The 26,870-nt window shown below is 33.7% G+C and overlaps 3 protein-coding genes across 4 annotated transcripts; 2 read left to right on the plus strand and 1 right to left on the minus strand.

Annotated features, from left to right (window-relative positions):
• The first annotated feature begins 4,211 nt into the window (after positions 1–4,211).
• On the plus strand, positions 4,212–6,425 carry LOC145115500 (peroxidase superfamily protein). The gene is made up of 4 exons (XM_079051796.1): positions 4,212–4,438; positions 4,513–4,692; positions 4,957–5,119; positions 5,887–6,425. Exons 1-4 carry the CDS (start codon positions 4,229–4,231, stop codon positions 6,306–6,308), a joined length of 975 nt encoding a protein of 324 aa, XP_078907922.1. The 5' UTR covers positions 4,212–4,228; the 3' UTR covers positions 6,309–6,425.
• A 135-nt stretch (positions 6,426–6,560) lies between these two features.
• On the plus strand, positions 6,561–8,401 carry LOC145115501 (uncharacterized). The gene is made up of 8 exons (XM_079051797.1): positions 6,561–6,712; positions 6,833–6,960; positions 7,083–7,170; positions 7,270–7,352; positions 7,647–7,685; positions 7,833–7,903; positions 7,996–8,110; positions 8,195–8,401. The coding sequence occupies exons 1-8, from the start codon at positions 6,667–6,669 to the stop codon at positions 8,261–8,263; spliced, it is 639 nt and encodes a 212-aa protein (XP_078907923.1). The 5' UTR covers positions 6,561–6,666; the 3' UTR covers positions 8,264–8,401.
• Positions 8,402–13,426: 5,025 nt separating this feature from the next.
• EMB3142 (nuclear pore complex protein (DUF3414)) lies at positions 13,427–24,238 on the minus strand. 2 transcript variants are annotated; one of them, XM_079050808.1, is made up of 43 exons: positions 23,968–24,238; positions 23,501–23,596; positions 23,335–23,409; positions 23,134–23,238; positions 22,912–23,022; positions 22,256–22,415; positions 22,040–22,125; positions 21,840–21,962; positions 21,548–21,760; positions 21,370–21,459; positions 21,125–21,286; positions 20,916–21,032; positions 20,542–20,850; positions 20,161–20,447; positions 19,638–19,757; positions 19,434–19,554; positions 19,159–19,356; positions 18,922–19,040; positions 18,688–18,838; positions 18,475–18,587; positions 18,319–18,400; positions 18,124–18,210; positions 17,975–18,052; positions 17,696–17,881; positions 17,521–17,613; positions 17,317–17,430; positions 17,058–17,228; positions 16,839–16,894; positions 16,688–16,760; positions 16,420–16,610; positions 16,199–16,325; positions 16,046–16,123; positions 15,806–15,970; positions 15,543–15,713; positions 15,334–15,474; positions 15,106–15,249; positions 14,918–15,025; positions 14,705–14,800; positions 14,489–14,626; positions 14,299–14,399; positions 14,056–14,175; positions 13,808–13,928; positions 13,427–13,715 (listed from the first exon to the last, which is right to left on the minus strand). In XM_079050808.1, exons 1-43 carry the CDS (start codon positions 24,106–24,108, stop codon positions 13,632–13,634), a joined length of 5,622 nt encoding a protein of 1,873 aa, XP_078906934.1. In that variant the 5' UTR covers positions 24,109–24,238; the 3' UTR covers positions 13,427–13,631. The 2 variants fall into 2 exon arrangements, with proteins under 2 accessions (XP_078906934.1, XP_078906933.1); XM_079050807.1 differs by having other exon boundaries at positions 14,705–14,809.
• Between the last annotated feature and the right edge of the window lie 2,632 nt (positions 24,239–26,870).

The raw sequence follows: 26,870 nt of genomic DNA on the forward strand, positions 1-26,870 counted from the left end.
TGTAGCCCTTATCAGATAGTAATTTAAACTCCATCCAAACCAATTATGAATTTTCAAGTAAAAATTTGAATTTTTTGTAGATATACATTAACCCTATCTAATTCATTCATATCAAACCTAAATCCGTATGTGTGTGTATATATATCCTGATACCGGTTGAAAGAGACTGAAAGAGGTAAAATATACCCAGTACCGGTTGAAAGAGATCGAAGGGGGTGAAATAGACCCAATACCGGTTGAAAGAGGCCGAAGGGGGTGAAATATACCTAGTTCGGTTGAAAGAGACCAAAGGGGGTGATATAGACCCAGTTATGTTTTGACTGTTATGTATGTATGGTATGGTGTATTCTGGGGGAACTCGCTAAGCTTTGTGCTTACGGTTTTCAGTTTATGTTTCATGTATTTCCAGATCGAAAGGGAAGGGTCTGGCTTGATCGCATCGCATCCGCCCATGTTTTCCACATTGTGTGATTTTGGGAGTTTGTACTCTGATGTTATTTCACTATGATACACTCTTGGTTGTTTGACAATGATTATTGGATATTTTGGAATGACCTATCAATGAAATTTTTATCTGAAATTTTGGGATGTTACACGTTTCCTCATTGAAATAGACTATCATTTAAAGTGAACTCGGATGAAAATCATAAGTCTTTGAATTCAAAGTAGATTAATTTATTAGAAATTAAGTATAATACCACTTAAACTTGCTTAATAAACATTGGTGTATCGTATAATATGTCTAGTTATTCTAAGGTTTATGGTGATTGACCGTCAATTGTTGACCTATTTTACCAATTGTTACAACAGTTGGCTGTCAAACTTGGTCAAAAAGTCAACTATCCACGTCATCACGTCGCTACCACCACAAAGTCACGGCGCTAACAACAAGGCAATAAAATAGTCGCAACATGCTCAAAAATCGCAACGCCAACAACTATGGAACGCGGCACGACTTTGGCAATTCAGCTAACTTCCATCTACGGTCTTATTCATTTAAGATCTAAGCTCGATACCTCCAAATCACATCAAAATGTAACTTTATCCATTTGCATGTCCTTCACACTATCATTCCAAGCCTAGGTCAAAAATGGGACCAAAATGCTCCCAAACTCATGCATGGACCAAATAGCAAGATAAACTTCTCATCTTCTTTCCGCAATGGGTCCAGAAGGCATAAAACACAACCTTTAAGGTTAGATCTCTTCAGAAAACAACCCAACATCATTCCAACTACCAATACATGCATAAAACCTTAGATTTAACTTATAAAGCTCAAAGCTTGAAGACTTACATAAGTCCAGGAGGTGTTGAGAAGGTTGAAACTAACTTGCTCCATGACTCCTTGCTTCACCAAATGCAAACTCCTCTTTTTCGAGGTGCATAAACAAGAAGGATAAGCTCAAAGATCAAAGGGATATGTTAGGGTTTGATGAAGATGCTTTGAGGGTGGAGCAAACCTTAGACATAACATTGTTTAAATAGGACTCAAAATTCGAGATCTAGGGTTTTGGGCCCTAGCGGCTTCGCAGAGTTAACCTTAAATCTCATAGCGCGAAGGATGACGTGCCTCCTCATAGCGTGATTTAAACCTTTTCTCGGTGTGACTTATCAAAACACCAAAACCTCAAACTTAACATTTCAAAATAATCAAATTAGTTGATACTTGAAAAGTGGGTGTAACACTGGTACCTACTATGAGGTTGTATCATACGTAGAGTTTGATACAACCTAGGACCTACTACGAAGTTGTATCGCAGGGGATCTTTATAAACTTGTTACCTATTATGAGGTTGTATCATACTTTGAATATGATTAATGGCTTAAAGCCATGAATGCTAAGATGCAGTGCATGAAGAACAATCAAGTTTGGAACTTACTATACATTCTACCATGCAACATGTCTTTTGGGTGTTAGTGGGTCTTCAAGAAAAAGACTGACATGGATAGAAATATGTATACCTTTCAAGTTCGACTTATCGTGAAAGGTTATTTACAGATTCATGGTATATGCTATGACGAGACCTTTTCGTATGTCACAACCGTTTAATCGATCATGATATTTTTTTACCATAGTCTCATATAATGACTATGAGATATGGGGAATGAACTGAATGGCTAACTCAACGAACATTTATATGGTGTAGCCACAAAGGCTTTATTAACTTAAAGCACCTTGATCAAGTGTGCAAGCTTTAGAGGTCAATATATGTTGGTGATTTTAGTGTCACCAGGACATTTTGTGTAAATAGAACTTACATATGAGCTAAGGGGCTTCATAATTTGTACTCTAATATATGTTTAGGTATGTACGGAGTGCACGCATGTATAAGATCGAATTAGAAGTCGGTTTGACGACAAGTCGAAGGTCCGATGGCAGCGCCCCTGGGTCCAGGGTTTCCAAATGGGCAGTGCCCCTTTGGCGGGGTCTAGGGGTGACGCCCCTTTGGCGGGGTCCAAGGGGCAGCGCCCCAAAAACTCGTCGGATTTTACAAGTGGGTACATAGTGGAAAAATCGAATTCTTGATGGTGATTATGGTAAAACTGACTAAGATCGTCAATTTTGGAAACCATTGATTTCCTCATTACTTTCGGATTCCCTTGACTTGTTTCCAAAGCAACCCATGACAGCCAACCCTAAAACAAAACCCTACTTATCGTTTTCTATATAAACGACTCTCCTCTTGAGGAGAAGACACGACCTTTTTAGCTCTCGTTTTTCTTCATACGAACTTAGAATCTTCTAACAATTTGGCTTATATTTTTTGTGCTTATATTCGTAAGTGTCCCCTTGGGATTATCCTAGGTTGAGTTTTTTGTAACCCGGGCATATGGTAGAAATATCAGTTTGGAAAGTGTCTACACGATCTAAGGGGTATCCAGATCTCCACCATAAACCCTACCCAATTTCTAACAATGTATGGACTAAAACAAGCATTCGGGGGTTGGAATCGTTAATCATAATTTCATCTATGTCATAGACGGGACTTGAACCATCAACCTCAACGAAGGAGGACATCACCTGATACCATCGGGCTAGAAGCCCTTTGGTTTGGTGGTAAACAGTGGTGGAGCTACATGGGGCGGTGGGGATACTACAGCATCCCCAATATATATATATATATATATATATATATATATATATATATATATATATATATATATATATATATATATATATATTTGTAAACAATATGTTATTGTAACCCTCAACTAAAGGGATTGTACAATGTTTTTGATGCTTGGGATAGGATAACACATGAAATATATCTTTTTCGGTTGCTACACTTGTGTAGTGAGAATAAGTTGCGGAATAGCATGAATGATCAAGTTTTAAACGATTGTTTAGTCAATTTTATTGAGAATGATGTGCTTCTACAAGTTGTTGACGACGATATCATTGATCGTATGCAAGACATAACGACTAGGCAGATTCAATTGTAACTTTTGCTTAAATTATATTTTTCGATTTCGACTTTAAATATTAAGAAATTCTATACATTTACTATTTTGAATCCTGAAAATTTTTGTATCCCTTATCAAAATTTTGGCTGCGCCACCGGTGGTAAATATGTTTTCTAATTACTATCTTTTGGTTAAAAACTCTTAATTGTCTATTTATTTAAAACGTTTACCTTATTTTTAGGTCTAATTCTAACCGCAGGTAAGCCTCAAATGCATAACTATACTTGACTACTTGAGGAATTTCTCTAAAAACAATAGCGCGTGTGCGGTCTTGTCTAAGCCCCTTTTAACGCACGTTCTTTATTCAAACCACTACTACAAAATGTATCTAAATTATGTCTATGCTAATAAAAGCATAATACTTTAATAAACCAAACAGAGAGTTGGAAATTACCCATTCTTGGCGTGGAACATAATCCCTGCATACCATATATACTAATCAATAATATAAATGATCATGCAAGCTGATCGATGAATTCACTAAAACTCTCAAAAAGCTAATGTGAACTCATTGACAATTAAAAAAAAAAAAAGATACAACATTCACCACAAGAAGATAAAACCGCGTAAATGCAAAGAAGAAAAGACAATAATATCTGGTTACTACTTACTAAATTCATCTTCTCCTTTTTCATGATTTAATGGTGCGATGAGTCGAGCTCCACTAATATTAAACAAAATAATCTATGCTTTTACTACCATTAAAATGGTGTCAGCTACTACTATATATAACCCATAGGATACAACGATCATATATGCAGAAATGGAGATTAAGATTACTTTGCTAATCATCGTTAATTTTAGTTTAATCTTAATCCCAGTTGCTAAATCTCAATTGCAATCAGGGTTTTACTCTTCTACGTGTCCCAAAGCTGAAGCTACTGTGAGGTCTACTGTTGAAACACACTTCAAGAATGATCCTACTGTTGCTGCTGCACTTCTCAGGCTCCATTTTCATGATTGCTTTGTTGAGGTACTAAATTACTTAAAATGGTATTTTCGGAATCGATAAATTTTTTAACTTTATTAATGGGTTTTCCTTGTTAGGGTTGTGATGGGTCAATCTTGATTAAGGGTGGTTCTGCTGAGATTAATGCAGTTCCTAATCTTGGATTAAGAGGATTTGAAGTCATTGACGATGCTAAGTCACAATTGGAATCTTTGTGCCCCGGTGTCGTTTCTTGTGCAGATATCTTGGCCTTGGCTGCTCGCGACTCAGTCGATTTGGTAATCACTTAGCTAGGCTACATTTGTACACGTGACATGATGGACAAAACTGAACTGGATAAATTTCTAACACCTTTTGGTGAGAAAAAAAAATACAAATTTTGACTCGTTGACATAGGTTTCGGTGTCAACCTATTGCATACCAAAGACAATGCAACATTTTAATATTGTCATTTCATGTCTTATGTAACAAAGAGAGCCTTAACATTTTTCTTCAAGTTAACTCTAACTCACACCTAACATGCTTTATGTCACGTGTTGTAGAGTAGTGGTCCAAATTGGGTAGTGCCGACAGGAAGACGTGATGGTAGAGTCTCGTTGGCTTCTAAAGCATCAAACTTACCATCACCGTTAGATTCCATTGACGCCCAAAGGCAAAAATTTGCGGCTAAAGGCCTTGATGATCGTGATTTGGTGACATTAGCCGGTACGTCAAGAAACATTATTTTGCTACTCTAAAAGTTGTGTTTATGATAGTCAAGATAATAGCCACATAAAGTAGCGCACTTGATTCAAAGGTAGGGGCGGTTTTGTTATGGTGCTCGTAGTGGCTCCAGCAACACCTGATTTTTCCATATTTCCATACACAGTGAAAAATTTTCTTTTTACTATCGTGCCACTGCTTAAATATACCGTGTCACTCCAACTATGAAATTTTGTGTCTGCCCTTGTTCAAAGGTGGTATCTTTGCAGAAACATGTGAAGGTTTGAGCCAGCAACAACATTGTACTTTGTGGGTGTTCCAATTCCAATGTGTTTTGACCTACTTCTAGCCACTAGGCATTTAGACTACCCTCATCTGCAACCCATTCCAACCCAACTATCTATTAAAAACTATTTTCTATATCTTTCACATAAACTTTTATCCACGTTAGCTACACAACCCAGTCCACTATTTTATTTTTAAAAAATATTCAAAAAATATATCAATATTAGTCTCATTTTGTAGAGAATTCTTTTTTATGTATTTTAATATATTTTATTTAATTTTAAAATTAAAACCACATCTATTTTTTTATAAAATAAATGAAATTAAAAGAGAGAGAGAGAGAGAGAGAGAGAGAGAGAGAGAGAGAGAGAACTATGGTGAGCGAGGTTGTGTGGGCAATCCGTTCACACCCTTCCTTTTCTTTTTTATTTATTTTTTTTTTATTTTTGGGGTGAATATAGTAAAGATAGTATTTTGTTATGTAGGTGCACATACGATTGGCCAAACGGATTGCAGATTCTTTAGATACCGTTTATACAACTTCACGACAACCGGGAACTCGGATCCAACTTTGAGCCAATCGACTCTAACCGATTTTCAGAAGCAATGTCCAAGGAGCAGTGATGGCACGGAGCGAGTGGCATTGGACAAGGACAGCCAGTTGAAGTTTGACGTGAACTATTTCAAGAATGTGCGCGATGGGAATGGTGTTTTGGAGTCCGATCAAAGGTTGTGGGGCGATCCCACGACACGTGACATAGTACAAAAGTACGCGGGAACCTTACGAGGGTTGTTGGGACTTAGATTTGATTTTGAGTTCAAGAAATCCATGGTTAAGATGAGTAGCATTGAAGTAAAAACGGGTACACAAGGAGAGATAAGAAAGATTTGTTCCAAGTTTAATTAAGCAAGGACAATATGGTAATTTTATATGTATTGAATAGTGTTATTGTGTATGTGAAAGTCGAAATGTTTGTGGATAACCCTTTTTAAACGGTATTGGATTGTAAAAGTTATCAGTTTAGTTATTGTGAGTTAGAACATAAAACCGAATAGGAAATTTATTGTTTGCCAAAAATACCCTCAGAAAGTCATTTTATTGGCTATCATGGAAGCACAAAGTTGAAAGGCTATTAATGTCAATTGACGTGTCGAAACAATACCCATGAAAGCTCAACCCATCATCCACATATTTCCTCGTTAAACAATCCTCTGTTTTTGCACTTTTGATCGACAGAAAAACTCATAAATTCAAGAAAAATAAAATGGAGAGTGCCCTCTTGTTGGCGCCCAAATTAGTTTCCAATCCAAGTAAGTATCTTTAAGCTTCAAAATCTTTCTGGGTTCTTTAAAATGGTTACGTTATATGTGAACTTAGGAAATCGAAAGTTCTGTGAGTAATGTCGGTTAAGTGATTGATTTTTCATTCAGGCAGAGAATTTCGCAGCAATGTGAGGCAATTTCAGAGCTCATTTTGTGGCAAATCGATAGCTACTGTTGAATTTACGAGAACTGATGCATATACCAACCATAAAAGCATCGCTAAGATCACTTCGTTGGTAATTCTACTTCTTCCAGTTTTGTGATTCGAGATTATGTAATCGTCAGGGTTTTTGTTGTTGAGGAGCTAAATATGTAAAAAATTATACTAATTTTATATGTCTTTTGTGCTTTTTTATAGTTTTCACTTGGGAAGAAGAAGGTGAAGACAATCAAGAGAGAGACTGTTATCCCAGATCCAGATTATAGAATACCGATTGTTCTTCTTGGTTTGTACTGGTTCCATAATCTTTTCATATGCCAAATTTGTTCATGTGATTGAAACCCTAAACCCCAAATCAATACAATCAATCTTTGTGGTTAAACAGGTTTTGCTGGTGGTTTAGTGTATGGAGATAATCTATTAGCAGCTGCTCCTGTTGGTCTACTTGGCTTACTTCTACTCTTTCAGGTGATCATATCAAGAATTGCAAATTAAAAAAATACTTTTACCATTTTGCGTTATAATTATTTAATTACTTTACAGTTAAAAAAAAAATCATTTTTCTTTGGTTAAATTGAAAAACGTTGAAAATACTTTGTATTTTTTTTCTGTATTTCGCCCTAATATCAAACCGAGTAATTAGGAAAGCTGATTTTTGAAACAGTCAAAAAAATATAATGGTTTAATCACTATAAAATACAGTTAATGGCTAAATCAAAAAATATATATATAATGGTTTAACTATTTCTTTTTTTTTAACAGACGACTAGAGTGAGGTTTGTCTTCGATGATGAAGCTCTGGTTTGTGCCTTAACCCTCTTTACTTATATTATTAACACATAAAATGAAAATTTTGATTTCCATTTGTAGAAAACTAAATTTTAATTTTAAGTAAATCTTTAATTGCTTTTAACTAATTTATGCCTTGTATTTTACTTACAATTGAAGGAAGTGAAAGTGGGAGAAGAGCTGGATGAATCGGGTGAAAATGTCTTTGTTGGTGGCAAAAACCGTTGGAAGTGAGTCTTTAATGTTTTTCTACCCCTTTTTTTAATTTAAAATTTTAAAGTGGAAATAAACAAATGATAAAATAAACTAACATCGATAACAGATACTCATCATTTGTAAACTGGGAGCTTTGGTGGCCAAATTTCCCGATTTTGGTTTACTTCAAAGAAACACAAACAAAGCCTGAAGGACAAATCCACTTTTTCCCAGTGATTTTTGTGAGTATTTAAATTATATGAACATATTTGTGATTTGATAATAAACATTTATTTTTAATATGGTTTTTTTTGTGTGATAATTAGAATGGGAAACAGTTATACGATGTTATGGTGGAACGAGCGGGCCCTTCAAAGACTAGTGGCCCAAATTAGTAACATACTTAGATTTATTTGTTTACTATACCATCATGTTTTCATTTTTCTTTTATTATAGTATTGTACTATCAGTCTTTTCCTTATTAAGGCATTGTACTTTGAAAAAGTCTATGCAATTATAGTATTGTACTTTCAGTTATTTCTTACTAGGTTTAAACCCGTGTAAACCACGGTTGAGATAGAAAAACATTATTTATAATTGAAAATCATAATGACTAATCAAATATTTACATAAAAAGTATTAATTTACAAAGATAAAAGTTTTGTCAGTAAATATAATTTTGTTAAAACCCATGTATTACATAGTTGATAAATTAAAATAACATAAGTAATAATAAAAAAACATAATCATTAATCATAAAATTGTAAACACTTTTTTATATACAACATTAGAATGTTTTTTTGTTTAAATGCAAAATTGATAAGAAACTTAAAAATTAAAACCAAATTTGTGAATTCATAAATTGAATTACAAACAGTTACACACATACAACTATTTCAAAGGTTTTTCTATGTGAAATAATGGATATGTGAATATCAATAAATATAATATTTTTAATTGGAAATAAAATGAATAATTTTGTATTTTGTAAGATGTTTTTTTATAATGTTAATGTGGTTCCTATAATTTAATGTAGAATATTATATTTATAGTCTATGGGGACTCCCTTTTTTATACATGAGTCACTTGGTGAATCGTATACAATGAGTATCTGAAAATGCAAACATTTAAAAGGGCAACGGAAAATATGAGTAAAAGCAATTAACTTTGACGGTTATTTACAAATTCACCCTTAAGGGTGTCCACTTGACCTATAAGAATGTGACAAGTTTTCATATGAACTTTTTACTTTATATGGAAGTACTATATATAGTTCCAAATCCACTATATACGATATTAAATTATTCTTAACAAAACATATTAATTTACAATTTATAAATTGAAAACGTCGCATAAGCTCATTAAAACAAAAATATGATTATAATAAAAAATTGTTTTCTACTAAAAGCAGATGTGTTTCATTTAAACTTCATAAACACAACGGGTTATATTTCTTGAAGAATATGACAGATTCCATTCCATCTGACAAATACAAAAAGCATTTTATAATTCCAATGAAATGATTCATTCAATTCCTTCTTCAATTTAATCTTACCAAATAAGTTATTATTGAAAGAAATAATATGTAAGCTTCTAGTTGTGCTTGAGCATTAGTTTTTTAAGAACAATATATAGTGCCATATATACTTTTAATTGCCAAGTCAGATTTCTGAAAATTAAAAGTTTTATGAGTGATTATATTTGTGAAGTTATCATAAAGCATGCATATTCCATTTTTATTTGAAATTTGTTAACATATTATGACCATCTAAATTCTATCGGAGAAATATGTTAGTAAAATGGTTTATAAATTCAATTTAGAAAGAATGCACCCATTAAAATGTATGAAATCATTCGAAGTAGCTTTAAGATACTTCTTGGAGTTTGAAAATTGAAAGACACAATACTTGAATAAATCTTCAGAAGGTAAAACAAAATCAAAATCTCATCTTCATTTTTCTTTAGAAATATATAGAATACAAAAATGTTAAATTTTTAAAAGTTCTTTTCGTAGTTCACTGATCATAAAAAAAACACGGTCTGCTTTGTTGTTGGTAATATCTTATAGAGGCATATCCTTGAACATGAACTCAATGCCTAAAGCCAAAAACCATACATTTTATTAAGCTAAAAACATACATTTACAATCTATATATGGAAAAAAGCAAGATTTATGACTGAAAAGATAAATGGATCAAATGTGAAGGAAACATTTGTTACCTCATTGAGTAGTTTCATCGAACACTTGGTGTTCGACTGAAAGCCAATGAATCTCCTCGAACCTTTTCCTAATATTTAAACCATTTTGAGAACAATCGTAGAGGCTTATTATGGTGTACAAGATAGGTCTAATGGAAAAAACATTTATTTGCATCTCTTTCGGTGCATCAAACCCCACAGACAAAGAAAAATGGAGAAAAGGTTGGAGAATGTTCAAGACATTGCATGAAGCTACAAAATGAAACCTAATTTTCACTTCCCAACGGTTGAAGCAAGGCAAGAGAACACGAAATTTTGAGTAAACACTTTAAATTATAAGTGTAATACGAATCTTCACTTGAAATAAACTGAAATTTTAACACATAGAGAGAACCCTAGATCAGTACAACAATCGGAGGTGGCGAAGCGATGTAGAAAGGATTTGTGAAAAAAAAAACTACACCTTTAATTTTGTATAAGATTAGTTTGATGAGTTGTTGTGATTTAGAAGGAAATTATATCAATTCTTGATATTCTATGATTTCCTGATTTCTTGGGATTTTATATGATAAAGATACATGGGATATACTGTCAGGGGAAAATAAAAACATAAACACTTAACAATATAATTGGAACGGGGTGGAGAAAACTTAGGCGAGATTCTTGTTGATTTCTTTCCTGATTTTAGGTTGAAGAATTCTTCAAGATAAGTGTTGTTGCTGATTTTCTAGATTTATAGTAGCAAAGGGAAATTTGAGAAGTTCACTTGGAAACTTTGAGCGGGAAAATTAATTTGGGAGGGGTTTAGCAATTGTCACGTGGCAATTGAGTACTTATTTATTAGGATAAAAGATTAGGACATTGTACTTTCAAAATTATATATAAGTATAACAGCAAATATTGCTTTTTATTTGGATGACAATATGACATTGTGTATTTCATAATTTTAGGAAACAAAAACATTTAAAATTATGGACAGTCAGGAAATGTTTTACTTCTATTGATTATTTAACTTAACACTATATATATATATATATATATATATATATATATATATATATATATATATATATATATATATAGGAGTAGGATCAAATAAGAACACCCAAAAGGTTGAGAACGCGAGAACAGATCTGAACCATTTAAAAAACTAAATCTAAGGTTATTATTGAATGGGTCATTTATGTAAAATTTTAAAAGTTACAGGTATTAAAGTGTAACTTCAAATGGTGATAAGGGTATTATAGTAATTGGACCTTTACCACCGTTATTTAATTCCTATAATTCCTCAATCACTCACCTATTTCCTTCTATTTCCCGTCTATCTCTTCATCTCTCTCTGTAAACCTAGGTACGCCTCCACCCTACATCATCGATCCACCACAAAAGGGAAAAGAATGGTGGGACAGATTGGAATCGATGAAGCCAAAAAAGGCGAAAGGGAAACAGGATCTTTGAATTGCTTTTGATCGGAAGGGAAGGATTCACGAACGGAGCAGGGATCGGGAGGCACAGTCGATTGGGGAATGTTCGATCCTCGTCTGATCGAGTGACAATTAACGGAAACAGGTCAGAAATCATTTGGGCTGCTCTCGTTTTTTTTTTTGTTTAATTTTAACAAAAATCGAAGAAGAATAAGAGAAGAACAACAAATTTCTTTTTCACTTTTCTGTTTTAGAACAGGATCTCCGAATTGTTGTTGATCGGAAGAGAAGGATTCACGAATGAAGCAGGGATCGGGAGGCATAATCGATTGGGGAATGTTCGATCCTCGTCTGATCGAGTGACAATGAACGGAAACAGGTCAGAAATCATTTGGGCTGCTCTCCATTTTTTTTTTTTTAACAAAAATCAAAGAAGAAGAAAAGAACAACAAATTTCTTTTTCTCTTTTTTGTTTGGATTGAAATCGATGGTTGAGTCTCATTAATCGTTAATGATTACTAGAGATCCAGAGATCAAGAGGTAAGCGTTGAGTTATAATCATTAATGATTATAAGACTTGATGTAGGTTGTGCACAAAAGTTTTAGTTATTAGATTCAAAGTAAAACTGTACTCAGATTCAAAGTAAAAGGTTGTGCACAAAAGTTGCTTGATGAAATGCGTGAGAAAGGTATTCTTTTATGAATTTTAGTTATTATTTTGTGGATTTTTGCAATACTAATATGATATCTTCACTTTACACTTACATTCATCGTATTGAATATATCTAATATGAGAATTCAGAATTATACTCATTTTTTTTGGGGTAAAAAAAGCCATATGAATATGTTTTATGTGTAGTTATTTTTTTTGGTTTCTCTTGATTATCAGCACCTTCAACCAAATTCATCACACAGTTGACCTTCCCCCTGAAAGATAGCCCAGACCTAGAATCATATTCATAGGAAAAGGTTGTGCACGGAAGTTGATTGAACTCAATGATATATGGGTTTTTGTGGAGGTCCTTTGGAGTTGTTTGAGAAGATGAAAGGTGAAGAATTTAAGCTAGAGGAGAATGAAAATTTGTATTATGTTCTATATTTTTTTAGATGTAAGTTATATTATATTTTGATGAATTCATTTATAATAGAATGTGTATATATTTATGAATAGCAGTATATTCATTTGTGAATAGCAGTGTATTCATGTGTGAATGAATGTATTTATTTATGATTAGAGGTATTCATTTATTCATTTGTAAATAATAGGGTATTCATTTAATTTGTTAATAGCAATGTATTCATTTGTGAACAATGTAATCATGTGTGAATGAGTGTATTTATATATGATTAGAGGTATTCTTTTATGAAGAAATGATAATTTTTACACTCATTTTATTTTCAGTTGATTAAAAAAAAGAATTGGATTACTTGTAAATTGATGTGTATTCATTTGTGATTGGAGTAGTATCAAGTTTTTTGAAGAAAAAAATTCGTTTATGAATACAGTATTGATTTGGGGTTGGATTTATATTCATTTTTTTTGAAGGAAAAAACGTAAAATAAGAGAAAAAAAAAATTATTTTTTTAAGAAAAAAAAATTAGATTTTTTTTTTCAGTTTTAAATTTTTTTCATAAAATGTTTTTTATATTCCATTAATAAGAAAAATAAAAAATCGAATATTTATTTCTTTTTTGGTAAGTGATCCTAAATTTAAGGGAATTTGATTGATTTTTTTTTATTTTAATTTAATTAAAATATACAATTACTAACATGCCCTTATATATTGATTGGTCCAGAATTGTTCTCGCGTTCTCAACCTTTTAGGTGTTCTCATTTGATCCTTCCCCTATATATATATATATATATATATATATATATATATATATATATATATATATATATATATATAATTCTTTAGGTTGCAACCTTAGAAATGAAGTGACAATTGAAAAATGCATTGGTGCTATATAATATTACTTTTCAAGAACCTAAACTTATATCCACCTAACTTGACAAAAATGACACCATTTTTCACCACACAATCAATCACATACAGCTTTCTTAATACATCCTAATATGCCATACAGATACAATAATTCAAGCACCATCCCAAGGGCATAAAAGGAAAATCATCCCTTCTCAGAATGCTAATCTTTGAATCGTCAATTCCTTGAGAGAAGTAACTAATCTCTGGAACACCTTCAGGTTATGACCCACCTTATCCTTCACAAACAACCACCATTTATTTATTTATTAGCATTATTGTAAAATTAATTATCCCAAGTAACAATAATAATAATACTAAAAATAAATACCTCTCTTAGCACTTCAAGTCTTTCTAAAATTGGAACCAGTTTTGAACAAAATGTATTTAGGTCTTCTCCAACGTCTCCATACGTAAGTGCCTTAACAGCTTCACTGGAATCAGATAAAGAGCTACAACGAAAGAAAGAGTCAAATCTTGTCACATCAACTAAATATTTTATTATAATAAGTACAAGATTCAAAAATAAACACAATGTATTTTCACTATTTTATTATCAAAATATGAAAGAATAAATACCTGTTTTGAAAATGGATGAGGAAAATGTTGAGCAAGTTTTCTGCAAGTAGAAGCACAAGAGTTATAAGCCGATCCCTGTTTCCTGCTACCCTGCACATTTCCACCATTGCAACATATCTCCTGCAAAATTAAGTGTTAAATGCAAGAAATAGCAACCTACTTTTACTTATTTGTTTATATAATATAATGCCTTAATAAGAAAAAGGAAAATGAAAAGTACAATGCTATAATATTTCAAAGCACCTTTTCTGAATATTGTCTGAGGATGCAACTTGACCTTCAAGAGCACACATGTTAATAATTTCATCCACCTCTTGTCGTGCTAATTCATTTATGTCTTGAATCTGAATCACAAAAGGAATCAAATCCAGCTGTTTGCTGACGTGGCAATAAAATATAAATCAAATATTCAAATATTAAAATAGTTAGTTACCTTGTTAAGTAATATAAATTTTTCTTCTGCAGCATTTTCAAGGGCTGTGGTCACCGTGTTGAGAAGAAAACCAAGTAGGCTTAATGTCGGTTGCTGCTGTCCAGCTGGCGCATTATAATTGGTCGAATTGTTGGAAACCTGGTTACACAATTGTAGTTTAAGAGATGCACATGATTAAAAAAAAAATTGGTGAAAAAAAATATATTATATACAAACCTGAAGTCTCAAGGATTTCTTTTTGACAAGGAAATAGAGATAAGAGCTCAGGCTAAAGCACAGACGTAACACACTCAATTCTGATTTCTTCTGTTTCTGAAAATCCTTCATGAAGAGAAGATAAATATTTTAAAAAAAAAAAAATGATTGCTAGTGAAAGTTTATATTTAATTGATAATTTAATAATATGCTTGATTATAAATTATAACTTACTGATTGAGCTGAAGAAAGAAACGATGAGTCACGTGAAAAAAGAGTGTGCATTAATCCAAAAAGGCCTTGAACAAATCCATACTCTCCACCTTCCTCATATGGCCAAACCTAAAGGGTAAAAAAGACAAAAGGTTGAGGCTCCATAAAGAGTTAATAATACGTAAAGGAAAAGTGGAAAAATTGAAAACCTTGCTGAGTATGCCAACAACAAGATTCATTTGTTCCATTGCCAATTCATCAGCATCAGAAACATCTTGGCGAAGAACTTGATCAAAAAGTAACTGATGACCTTTCACAAAATCCACTACTTCACGAACAATTTTATTCTTCACCTATAAAACCATTTAAATAATCAAATACCAAATATCAAGAATTGTATAGAAAATAAAAATAAAAATAAAAAAAAAGAAGCTTACCTCGAAAAAGTCAGATGTTTCAACCAATGAGGTCAAAGAGAAAACCAATCTCAGTAATGGAGAAACAACCATTCTTTGTCTATGAACATCAGCAAAGGAATCTTTCCCAAAACTAGTGTCAAAACGTCTTATGCTGTTCCCCTGTGGGATTTTTTTTTTATTTTTTAGTTTGGATTTAACTTATATAATAAGAAAATCACGAAACTGACCTTGATCTGCATGTTGTGTAGCAAGCATGATGCAATATGCTCAAATGCACCCATGGTGAAAAGAATCTGAGCTCCAGCTTTACCATATTTGTAGCTGATTCTTAATAGTAAAGCAAGGTGTGCCTCAAGAGCACACAGTCTTTGTAATGGATCTATGGAATGTGTGCTATCCTTTATAATGATAAAAAATAAATTTAAAAATTAAAAGATTATATTAATTTAATGAAAAGAATATATATAACTGAGGGAGATAGAATAGAAACCTGATATGAAACACTGCTGATACTCATGAGAGAAGACCTCAAAAAGCCTCTGCTTTGAAGTTGACTTAAGAAAAACTTTTCATGATCAATGCATATTAATGCATCCAGAACAAAGAAAGCCATTATTTTTCCTGACTCACTGCCTTGAGTTGCATCTTTTATGGCCTTTAAAAATAATAATAATAATTACTGCTATTGTAATAATATAATAATAACAATATACAACAACATGGAATATACCAAATCTAGAATTGATTGAGCTTCTTTTCTTAGGATAGATATGTTTGCACGTGCCAGCTCAGCCTGATCCTGGTCAATCTGAACCCAAAAGTAAAAGTTAGTATTTTAAAGGAATTAGAATCTGAAGAAATCATAGATTTAGAAAGTTGTCACCTTTTCAAGATCCAAATCTCCACTTTCTTCTTCTTCCACTAACAAAGATTGAAGAACAGTAGTAGGAACATCTGGATCCAGTATGTGTTGACAATATTGGAAGTAGCTTAAAAGCAAAGTGTATTGCCTAAAATTTAATCATATAAACAAGACTCATCATCAGGCATTATATACCAAAAAAAAAAAGATTATTGTGAATTTCCAATTGTAACCATAGTTACCTTCTCCTCAATGCTTCTGATGTGTCATGTTTGAGAATTGCCATCATAATCTTATAGAGGATAGAATGACATGCACCATTTGACATTCGCCTTGTCATAATAACATCAAGACATGTCACAGTATCCGAGTTCAACACACTTGGGTTAATAAACCTCTCATCCCGTAATTTAGCCATGCATGTAATTGAAACCTTCATATTAAAAAAAAAAAAAAAAAATCATTTAACAACTCAACAGCAAATTATAAAAAAATATTAATTTTTATTACCTGAGTTAACATTCCTGCCATCTTTAACGAACAATCTGGAGAGCTAGAAGCATTTAAAGATGCATCAAGCAACCTGTTGCCAAAGACAAAAACTGTTAACAAAAATATATTATAAAAATATCAGGGGTAGAGAGAAAGTGAAAAAACGCACTGAAATAATATTTCTGATCGATTTTCCATTGAGGATAACCTTCTTGAAGCTGAAATCTGATAAAGATGACACAGATACAGACAGCATTGATTTAGATTAGGGTTAAATACAAGTCAATTTTCAATATCATAATTGGGTATTTTTTTTTAAAGAAGAAATTTGGAAGTATAATGATGTAAAAGAAAGAAATGAAAGTAGATTGCTATTTCTTGCATTTACCTCAACAATTTGTGCCCATCCAGTTAACATATGGAGTTGAGCAGCTTGTTCTTCAAGGTTCTTGTTGTGTTTCCATGCCCATCTGAGAAGCTGCTGAACAGTATTTCTTACTTCTTCAAGTTCAGCTTCACTCCCAAAAGTACTCAGCTGTGGATTCTCAAAATTGCACTTCTGAAGAAGAAAATAAGCCACAAAATCAATTAGCGTAAGAAGGGTAATATGGTCCAAGAAAATTTAATGATGAAAAATTATATAACACCTGCCAAAGGGTGTCACGAAATGCATTTAGGTCAATCAATCGATCCCCTCGTTCAGAGTAGTAATACACACCTCCCTTTTCATAAGTTGATGGATTCCCAAGTATATCATCAGCCTACAAAAAAAAAAGAATTTCTTCAAATATTCATGATTTTTTTATAATAAAAATATGTTTTGGGTGTAAAAAGTAAAAGTTGGATTGTACCACTGGTCCAAATTTTGTGTGAGAAAGAAACTCAGAATGCTTCATTGTTGTATCTGGAGACCTAAACTGGATTATTTCAAGCAATTCTAACACCTGCATAATAAATAAATATTATTACAAAGTAGAAACATTATTATTATAATTAAAATATAACATCAAGAAAAAAAAAACATACCTTGCTCCTACCAATGGCTCTGTTTGCAGGATCTTCAAGAGTAATATGAAGAATATTATGATCAATATCATATTCACTTTCTCCAAACAGATGAGCAACAATGTTTTGACACACTTCTCGATGATTGGAAGTAGTCACATTCCCAACATGTAATTCCAAGGCTAAAAGCTTCAAAAGCCAAGCTCTCTAAATCAAAGAAAAAAAAAGTTATATTCAAGTCAAGACATTAAGTCAAAATAAATGTTTAATTTAATGATAAAATGTCAAACGTTACGTTACCTGATGAAGAGAGCTAATTCGAAGTGGCTGAGTGTTGTTTCTTTTTGGTAGTGGTGCAATACCAATGTTATCCAGATGCTGTTGTGATACCAGGGGTAAATCAGACATTTTGGTACTATCAATGGAAATATAGTACAAGAATTTTGTACCTTGACAAAAAATTGATACTTTTTGGTACTAAGCAGATCAATGGTGGGCCCACATGTAAGAGGATCCGAACATAATTCATAAAGCAGCTGTAGTAGAACATAAAACTTGTCCTTAAAAATCACCAAAAAAAAAAAAAAAAAAAAAAAAAAAAAAAACAGAAACTAAGAAATCTGAGATTTGTTGAGAATACAAACCTGGAATCCAAATTCATGAAGCATTGCATTGACATCAGGCTTTGGTAGCATTTCCAGAATATCAAGAATAACCTTCAAACAACTGATACATAACAAAAATAAATCCAAATTTAAAGAAGCTGAACCTGAAACCAATGCAAATAACTAAAAGGGTACCTGTAGTTAAACTTTGGTTGTAACACTGTCCTCTCTACAGGTGAATCAAGATCAAATCTCAGAAGGAAATGTGTTATGTTAGGAGCTGGGCGACTAATGTTATCAATTAAAAGCTGCAATGTGAAGAAAGAAAGATATATATTATATATAAATTTCAACAGAAAAAAAAAAAGAAAATAAACTGATTCGAATTCTAAAAAAAAAAAAACTTACTTGCAAAATAAGGACACCAGGATCATCAGATGTGTTTTCTATGATCTGACATCCTTCAGATCTTAGCTCCAAGCAAGCAGCATAATCTTCAACAAGAAGACCAGAAGAGTTTGATTTCAGTAGTAAAGGTACAAGCCCAACCATGCGAGAACTGAATGCAAAAAAACATGCCAAATTAGATCAACAAAAAAAGAAAATCTAAATTAAAAGATGTCAAAATAGGGAAAAGGGTACCTTAAGATGCTCATTATTTTTATGGAGCGTTGTTGAATTTGTGGGTGAAAATCATATCTGATGTATTCCAATAAAGCTACAATCTGATTATGATCTTGAGAAAGTATAACATCAAAAGGCTACACATGAACAAGAACAACCAACAATTACATATAACTATAAGTAAAACAATAAGAAAAATGATAATAAGTGATTCTTTTTTTTAAAAAAAAAAAAAAAAAAAAATTGTATAATGACCTGGTAAAGGGGTCTCCAAAAATCAGAAACTGATGAATCTTTTTCCAAAACAAGGATTATGATTTCAAGAGATAGAAGAACTGATTTTTCTAGAAGCAAACCATATGTCTGATTGGTTCGATCAGCAATTATGGAATCCACTCCAGGTAAAAGAATGCCCATAACATTTCGAAATACGGTTTTTCCACTCATAAAGTCCTGAAATCATTAAAGAAGTGTTAAAGTGTATTATAATTTAATTTAAAGGGTAACAAGGATTATATAAATTAGTTTACCTTGAGTAATTCTATTACAGGAAGTTGCATCTGGAGTGGAGTTGATTGTGGTGTTACAAGCTGAGATTGAGTGGCTACAATGTCAATATCTTCATCTTTTATGTCATACATACTCAATATCCTGCATTTATATAAAGAAAATGTGAACATCAGCAATATTTTATTTGTAGAAAAACTTGAATTCAACTAAAAACATCAACTTACATCTGAAAATGTTGGAGACATGCAACAACTAATTGCCATTTCTCAGAAGGATCTGCATATGCCCTTTGTGGAAATGGCCCAAACACATGATCATATATGAACCGGAAGATGCCTATAAACCTGCCAAATAAGTAAAATGACTAAACCGCCCTTTATCTAATAATTATTTTTTGGTCCCTGAATTTTTGCAACTTTGGTCCCAAAAAAATTTCACTTGCAATTTTGGTTCTTATTTGAGGTTTTTGTAACCGTTATGGTTGTTTTAGTCCTTGTTCCAAGTAAATGACTATACTACCCTCTATCTAGTAATTACTTGAATTCAAATTAAATAACAGACATTTAGAGAAAGAATCTGAAAAGGGTAATATAATTAATTTACTTGGAACATGGACCAAAACGTTACAAAACCCACAAATAAAGAGAAAAAAAAATTGCAAAAGAGAACTTGTTAGAACCAAAATTGAAAATATCAGCTAAACTCAGGGGCCATTTTTGTAATTTACTCTAGTGTTTAAATCATTACCTACGTCCCCTATCAGTTGCATCCCTTTCTTCAGCAATAAGAGCATTTAACAGATTAAGGAATGAGATTGTTGATGGATAATGCTCACTTCTTGCTTCCACTTCATTCAACTCAAATCTCATATCATAAACCTGAGAAGTCATTATCTGTGTACTACTGTTACTACCATGTGCAATTTGAGGTGCAACAACTACAGGTAAATCATATTGCTCAAGAAACCCCCAAACAGTATCTTTCAAATTTGGTGAAATATGAATAAAAGTTGATATCGAATCACGCAAAGCACCCTACAATTCAAAAAAAAAACATGTTAAAATTGGTGAAAGATCAAATTATACTTTACTCTAACAAGAAATATAAGCAATATACTTCATTTTTTACCTTGAGATAAGGAGGGACATTTTCGTAACTTAGAAGTTTAAATAATGGCTCAATATCAGGAAACCATGTCTTTCTTTCAATAGGGTTTCCATTTTCCATAACCTTGCGAAGAACACACAGATAAGCAACAAGTGCTTTTGCATCTCCTTCTTGAAACTCTGGTAATATCAGCCCTGAATTTTGAAGTGATTGTTTGAATTTCTCTTCATAAATTGATAAACAATCAAATAAAGTGGCCCATGAAATGGAGCGGAATGTTCTTCCTTGTAGTAATTCATAAACTTTTGAAGCACCCTCTTCACTTGAAGCCTGAAAGTTGACAAGTCAAATATATCTGACAATGTTAAAAGATGCTAAATTACAAATATACCCACCAGTGTACTAAGCATTTTCAAGAATGCCACAAGTGTCTGGAAATTAGTGTGATCCTCTCCAGCAAACGTTACAAATGTCCATAAAACATCATTCCCAGATAAAAGTTCAGGTTCTTTCTGTGTTAAACATTAAAAAGTGCATCAATAATTCAATACAGATGATGTATGAATCTATTCATGTGAAATTTTAAATGGGAAAGTATATAGACCTCATAGACTTCACTAACAAACTCCAGGAGAGAAACAAAAGTTTGAGGGGCAGATTCGGAAACTTGCTGAGGTGGCATGTTGCCATCAAGAACATAATCATATGAACCAGATATTTTGTATGGACTAAGAGCAGTCATAGCCTTCTCCTTTGTTTCTTTCACCTAGCAATTGTGTTTATCATTTCAAAGGGCAGAATTGTAAATACATGGTTGATACAAAACAAAAGCAAAAAGACATGAGTAACCTTGTCTCTAGCAAGTGGGTGAGAGAGAAAGGATGTTATCAACTTGTGCAAGTATGCGTTATACATGTAGATCATATCCTCATCATCATTCTGTAAACATATAATCACATCAACTTACATTCATAAAGAACTAAATAAATAGAATATATGAAACCTAACATTTAACACAAAAACAAACCTGATAAGCTGGTGTTCGAAGCACTGAGTTGAGCAAAAACTGGAAAGCATTGTTTGAGAAAACAAGTTCCAAACAAGAAATAATGTTTCTCACATCATTATTTGTCTCTCTTGCATCAGTAACATCTAGTATAATCATCAAGTGCACAGCCCATGCAAGTCTAACACAGTGCATACACCCCTCAATCATCTGATTATTACCAATAGCCATAACCTATTGAAGAAACACAACGTGTTTAAAAAGATCCAATTTATTGAGTAAAGAACAAATAGGTTTTGTCATTTGTGCTTACAGTTTCATGGAAATCATGCTTAAATGAAGCATCCTGTGACAAGATAGACATTCTCTCTGGTGATGCACTGAGAGCATCTGATATCAAAGAAATTATAAGAGAAAAAAGAAGGCTATACGCGATCTACAAAAGAAAAAGATAAAAGGTCAGTGAGTTGATAGGTAAAAAATAAAGTGATGGAAATTAAACAAAAAGTATACCTGGTTCTTTACAATGTCAGTACTTCCACCGATATCCCCTGCATTATCTTTCAAAGTTGAAAAGATATCTTTTACATCTTTTGGGCCTGAAAAGAAAGCACTTAAACAATTATAAAACATGTTCTTTTAGGTGAAACAATTAAAGATTTAAAGCATAAGAAAAAATAAGAAGGAATCAAAAGAGTAGAAACTAGAAAGTATTGTCAAATAGCTTACTTGCACGTACAACCAAAAGGGATAAAACAAGACAGTGTCCAAGAATAAGTCTTTCCCTACAAACAACAGCTCTCCTTTCCACAAGAGCACCTCGTGAGTCAAGAATATAACGCTCTGAATTGGGCCCACCAACTCCAGCTGGCTCTTCTCGATTAAGTTCCTAAAAGTGCAAACACAAACATTGTGATTCATAGATAATTGTCATTTGTAATGATGAATTTTGATCAATCTAAATCAAACTCTAAAATGTTGAAAGTCCATACAATAATAAAATGTTCCTTTTCAATTATCATACTTTTATTTTCTAGGTTGTGGGTACTTTTAGTTTAATAAAACTCTTGCAACAAAATAAAGAATACATAGATTGTGGAGTGAATGGAAAAGTAGAGGTAGGTGCAAAAGTGTCAATATAAAGAATCTAACACATCTTAAGTTTCATCCATATTTTAACCTCAAAAAACTGCATAATTTGTATTGTATGTATGCTTAGTTGGCCTGCTTTTCTTCTTAGTATCATTTACTCTTTGTGTAGGAAACTCATAGTGTTTCAACAATGAAATTGAGGAAAAGGATCCTTAAAGCAATGTGCAAAACACCTATAGGCAAAGTGCAACATATGATGATAATAATAATAACAAAAGGGTAGAAAGAAATACCTTTATAAGAGTAATCAGCCGTTGTCGAAGCCCACCATTAATTAGATCTTCAACATATTTCAAAATGTCAGCTTGAAGATCCGCCTCAAGTCCTTGATCAAGCACAATTGCCTACAATGCAAAAGTAAACACATAGATAATGACTCATACTATAGCAAGAACAATGTCCAACTCAAAGGTGAGAAGGGTAATTTTGGTATGAAATGGAAAATGAAAAGATACCCGTAAGAGCGTATAAAGTGCTGTTATTAAATCTCTTCTCTCTGTATACCAAAGTCCCCCTGCAAGTCTTAGAATATCCAATGGTGCTCGCCCTTGTAATCCCCACTACATGAAAGTGATGCATTTATAGTTTTATACCATTCAGATATGAGAATCCAACTCAAAGAACACCGACTGGATAGATGGTAAGAGAAAGTCTACCTCTTGGTTGGCAGAAACAAGCAGTTGTACACAGTCTATTTCATTGAGATGGAGATCATCACTCAGCTTAAGAGCCTAAATTAAAAGTGGTGAGATGAAAAAAAGTTAATTTTCTTTTCTACAAGAAAGTTAAAAGAGAGCAATAGTTGGAAGTATGTGAACTAACAATATGAACATCTTGATCGTCAAGTGGGATTGATCCTGAATCAGGAAGCCTAACTTCTTTGGATTGAACTTGTGCTCTGTCAGAAGGCTTTGGAGGCTACACAATTTTTAAAATAAATATTATATAACAGTTAGTGAGCAAACAAAGAAAACATACAAATTACAAGTCTAACTTGATATGAATCAATAAACATACAGTATTCATGAAGATTTAGCTCGGTAAATTACATGGTTAACTAAATCAGTCTACTGTTTAAGTAATTTCTGTCCATGGTACTTGTTATAAACTCACTGTAATTAGCGATTTTTGTCTCACAAATGCTTAAAATCCATATCAAGTTTTCTAAAGTTGTAAGCTTAACGCATATCTCCGTTGCCAAAACGAGCGTCAATCGAACAAGGCTACAATCAAAATACAAATGCGACAACAAATATATTTATGCAATAAGTTGAAACAGGGATTGGTACCGAAATTGACAAGAGAGACTGGAGAGAGGACAGAGAAGAACGAAGAGCGTGGATGAGCTCAATCCTCTGCGAAGCCGAAGGGGCAGTGGTGCCCAAGAGCGTGGACTCGATGGTAGAGAGGAGTTGCTTAGCTGACACCATTGCCGATTCCGGCGCAGTCGTAGAGAAAAGCTTCAAGAGGGTAGAAAGGCGGGAATTGCCCTAGTTTGATTGAGATCTTTAGAGGGTATTGGGTTTTGGGTTTTGAGTTTTGACACCAGTGCGGCAGTGCCCCCGGTGGTGTGGTATAGTAGCGTGTTGTTTAAACGAATGTATATCATTTAGAGACTAAATTACAAGTTTGGTCCTTGCGTTTAAGTTGTTTTTTATCAGGTCCATAAATGAGGCCATTTACAAATATGGTCCTTATTAGAGTTTTTCATCACAAGGACATGTCGGTGTTCACTCATTTGGGGTTGAAGTAGAAATTTTCGGCAAAGGTAGCATAATTTTTTTCCCGATCAAATATAAGGAGTAATACCAAATTTACCACAAGAAAAAACATAGGCAAATTAAATAGGAATATCAAAATAAGGTTATTTCTATTCATTGTACACAAATAAAAAACTAGAAATTGATAAAAACAAGCTTAAATAAACCAACCACTAATGAAACATAAAAGCATCCAACTTATTGCTAAAAGCTGGGATTAAAGCTTGATGTTCAGTAGCATCATTATACAATAAAATGCATTAGTTTTTTTTTATCAAATGATTGTATACGGATTAAAGTAAGTACCCTTGTTTTTATGTTTCATTGTTTATACCATTTTAAGGTCACACATAACATTTCATAAAGAAAAAAACATCTGACTTGTCGATTCCAAGTGGATACATACTTGTGCATGTTCTTGATTTCTTTCAAGTAACTTCAACAAAAGCCATCAACAAGCACTTACAAACTACAACTGTAACACCCATAAAATTCAGGCCAATTTAAAACATTTTAACCCATTCAAAAACCATTAAGTTATTACAACTTGTTTTCAAAATAGTTTAAACATCAGAGTATCCCCAGAACCAAATCACAAAATCATGAAATATGAGGAGCAGTACGATCACGCCTTTGCCTTGCCACGATCACCTGATGTACCTGAAACAATAAACTGAAAACCGTAAGCTCGAAAGCTTAGTGAGTTCCCCCAAAATACCCGTACACACATAACCATACACATACAGAAATGAATAGCATAATATGGGTCCAATCAACCGTCAGGTTGGAATACCCCATGCCCTCAACCGTCGGGTTGGAATGCCAACATACTACGAGTCCAATCATCCTCGGGATGGAATACTCTCGGCCCACAACCATCGGGTTGGAATGCCCACACACCTATACATACAATAACTACTGCGGGTCCAATCATCCCTCGGGATGGAATACCCCAGGCCCTCAACCATCAGGTTGGAATGTCCACTTACTATGAGCCCAATCATCCTACCGGGATGGAATACTCCTGGCCCTCAACCATCGGGTTGGAATGCCCACCTACTATACATACAATAGCTACTATGGGTCCAATCATCCCTCGGGATGGAATACCACAGGCCCTCAACCATCAGGTTAGAATGCCCACCTACTATGAGTCCAATCATCCTACCGGGATGTAATACTCCTGGCCCTCAACCATCGGGTTGGAATGCCCACATACTAGCAAACATGTGCACCTATTAAATAATCATATAACAGTCTACAAGACAACTTACAAGAGCCCTATCATCCTACCGGGATGGAATACCCTCTACTACTGCTCAACACGTGCACATATAACAGGTAATCTCCTACCAGCATACAGACAGTCAGACCAACTACAGGTCACTAAGCATAGCCACATCCAATCTACCAGAATACCGATTTAACAGAGCATACCATCATATAGTCATCCTATCTACCAGGATGCCAACTAACATAACACAGCAGTAACTATCTCAAATAACAAATCAAAGGGTCGGCCTTGGTGCCTTAGACCCTTGGGTATAGTGAGGATAACTCACCTTGCAACTGTCGAGCCGAACCACGAAAGCACAATCCCGAAGCACTGCCCCAAACTCCAACACCTATAGCCATCAATGATCCATTGACATAAATATCCAAATTACCATAATACCCTTGAAGGTCAAACTGGTCAAAGTCAAAGTCTTGGCCAAAGTCAACCTTCCTGATTGACCCTACTCGCCGAGTCAACCCGCTGACTCGCCGAGTTCCTAAACTCAGAAAACTCTCATATCACGACTCGACTCGCCGAGTCACCCCATGACTCGTCGAGTTCAACAATCTCTGAGTCCTATCATGTCCAACTCACTGAGTCACCACTCAACTCGTTGATCTGAGTCTTAACCAGAAGAGGTTGGGGTTTTGCGTTCTGACTCGCCGAGTCCACGACAATCTTCAACAGACTCGTCGAGTTGTTCCTCCAACTCGTCGAGTTCATGTCTATCTTCAACAGACTCGCCGAGTCCAAGAACAGACTCGCTGAGTCCCTTCAGTCCTTTATTCATACAGAGGCTTTTCGAGTCATGCAGGGGCTCCAAACTGTAGATCCACTCTTCTAGGGCATGACTCTCACGTAAAGTTGCAAACTTTACGTGGAAACAAAGAGCTATAGGCCCAAATCAATCTAGGGCTAAGGTTTAAGACAAGGATGCTTCACCAACAAGCCAAAGGCTGATACTTTGTGAGTTTCTGGACCAAGACAAGTCTAGATCTGAAGTAGCAACCTCAGATCTAGACCCCTAACCCGAAATAGATCTTTAACATGCCAAAATGGCCCCAAATCTCATTCTTGAATAGATATAGATGCAATAGAGTCAAGGTAACAGCTTGTTACCTCCAAAATGTGCCCAAGCTGAAGTAGATTCTAGATC

Source organism: Lactuca virosa, chromosome 5, assembly GCF_052849685.1.
Source record: "Lactuca virosa cultivar CGN04683 chromosome 5, Lactuca_virosa_CGN04683_v6, whole genome shotgun sequence".
In the NCBI taxonomy this organism is placed as follows: domain Eukaryota; kingdom Viridiplantae; phylum Streptophyta; class Magnoliopsida; order Asterales; family Asteraceae; genus Lactuca; species Lactuca virosa.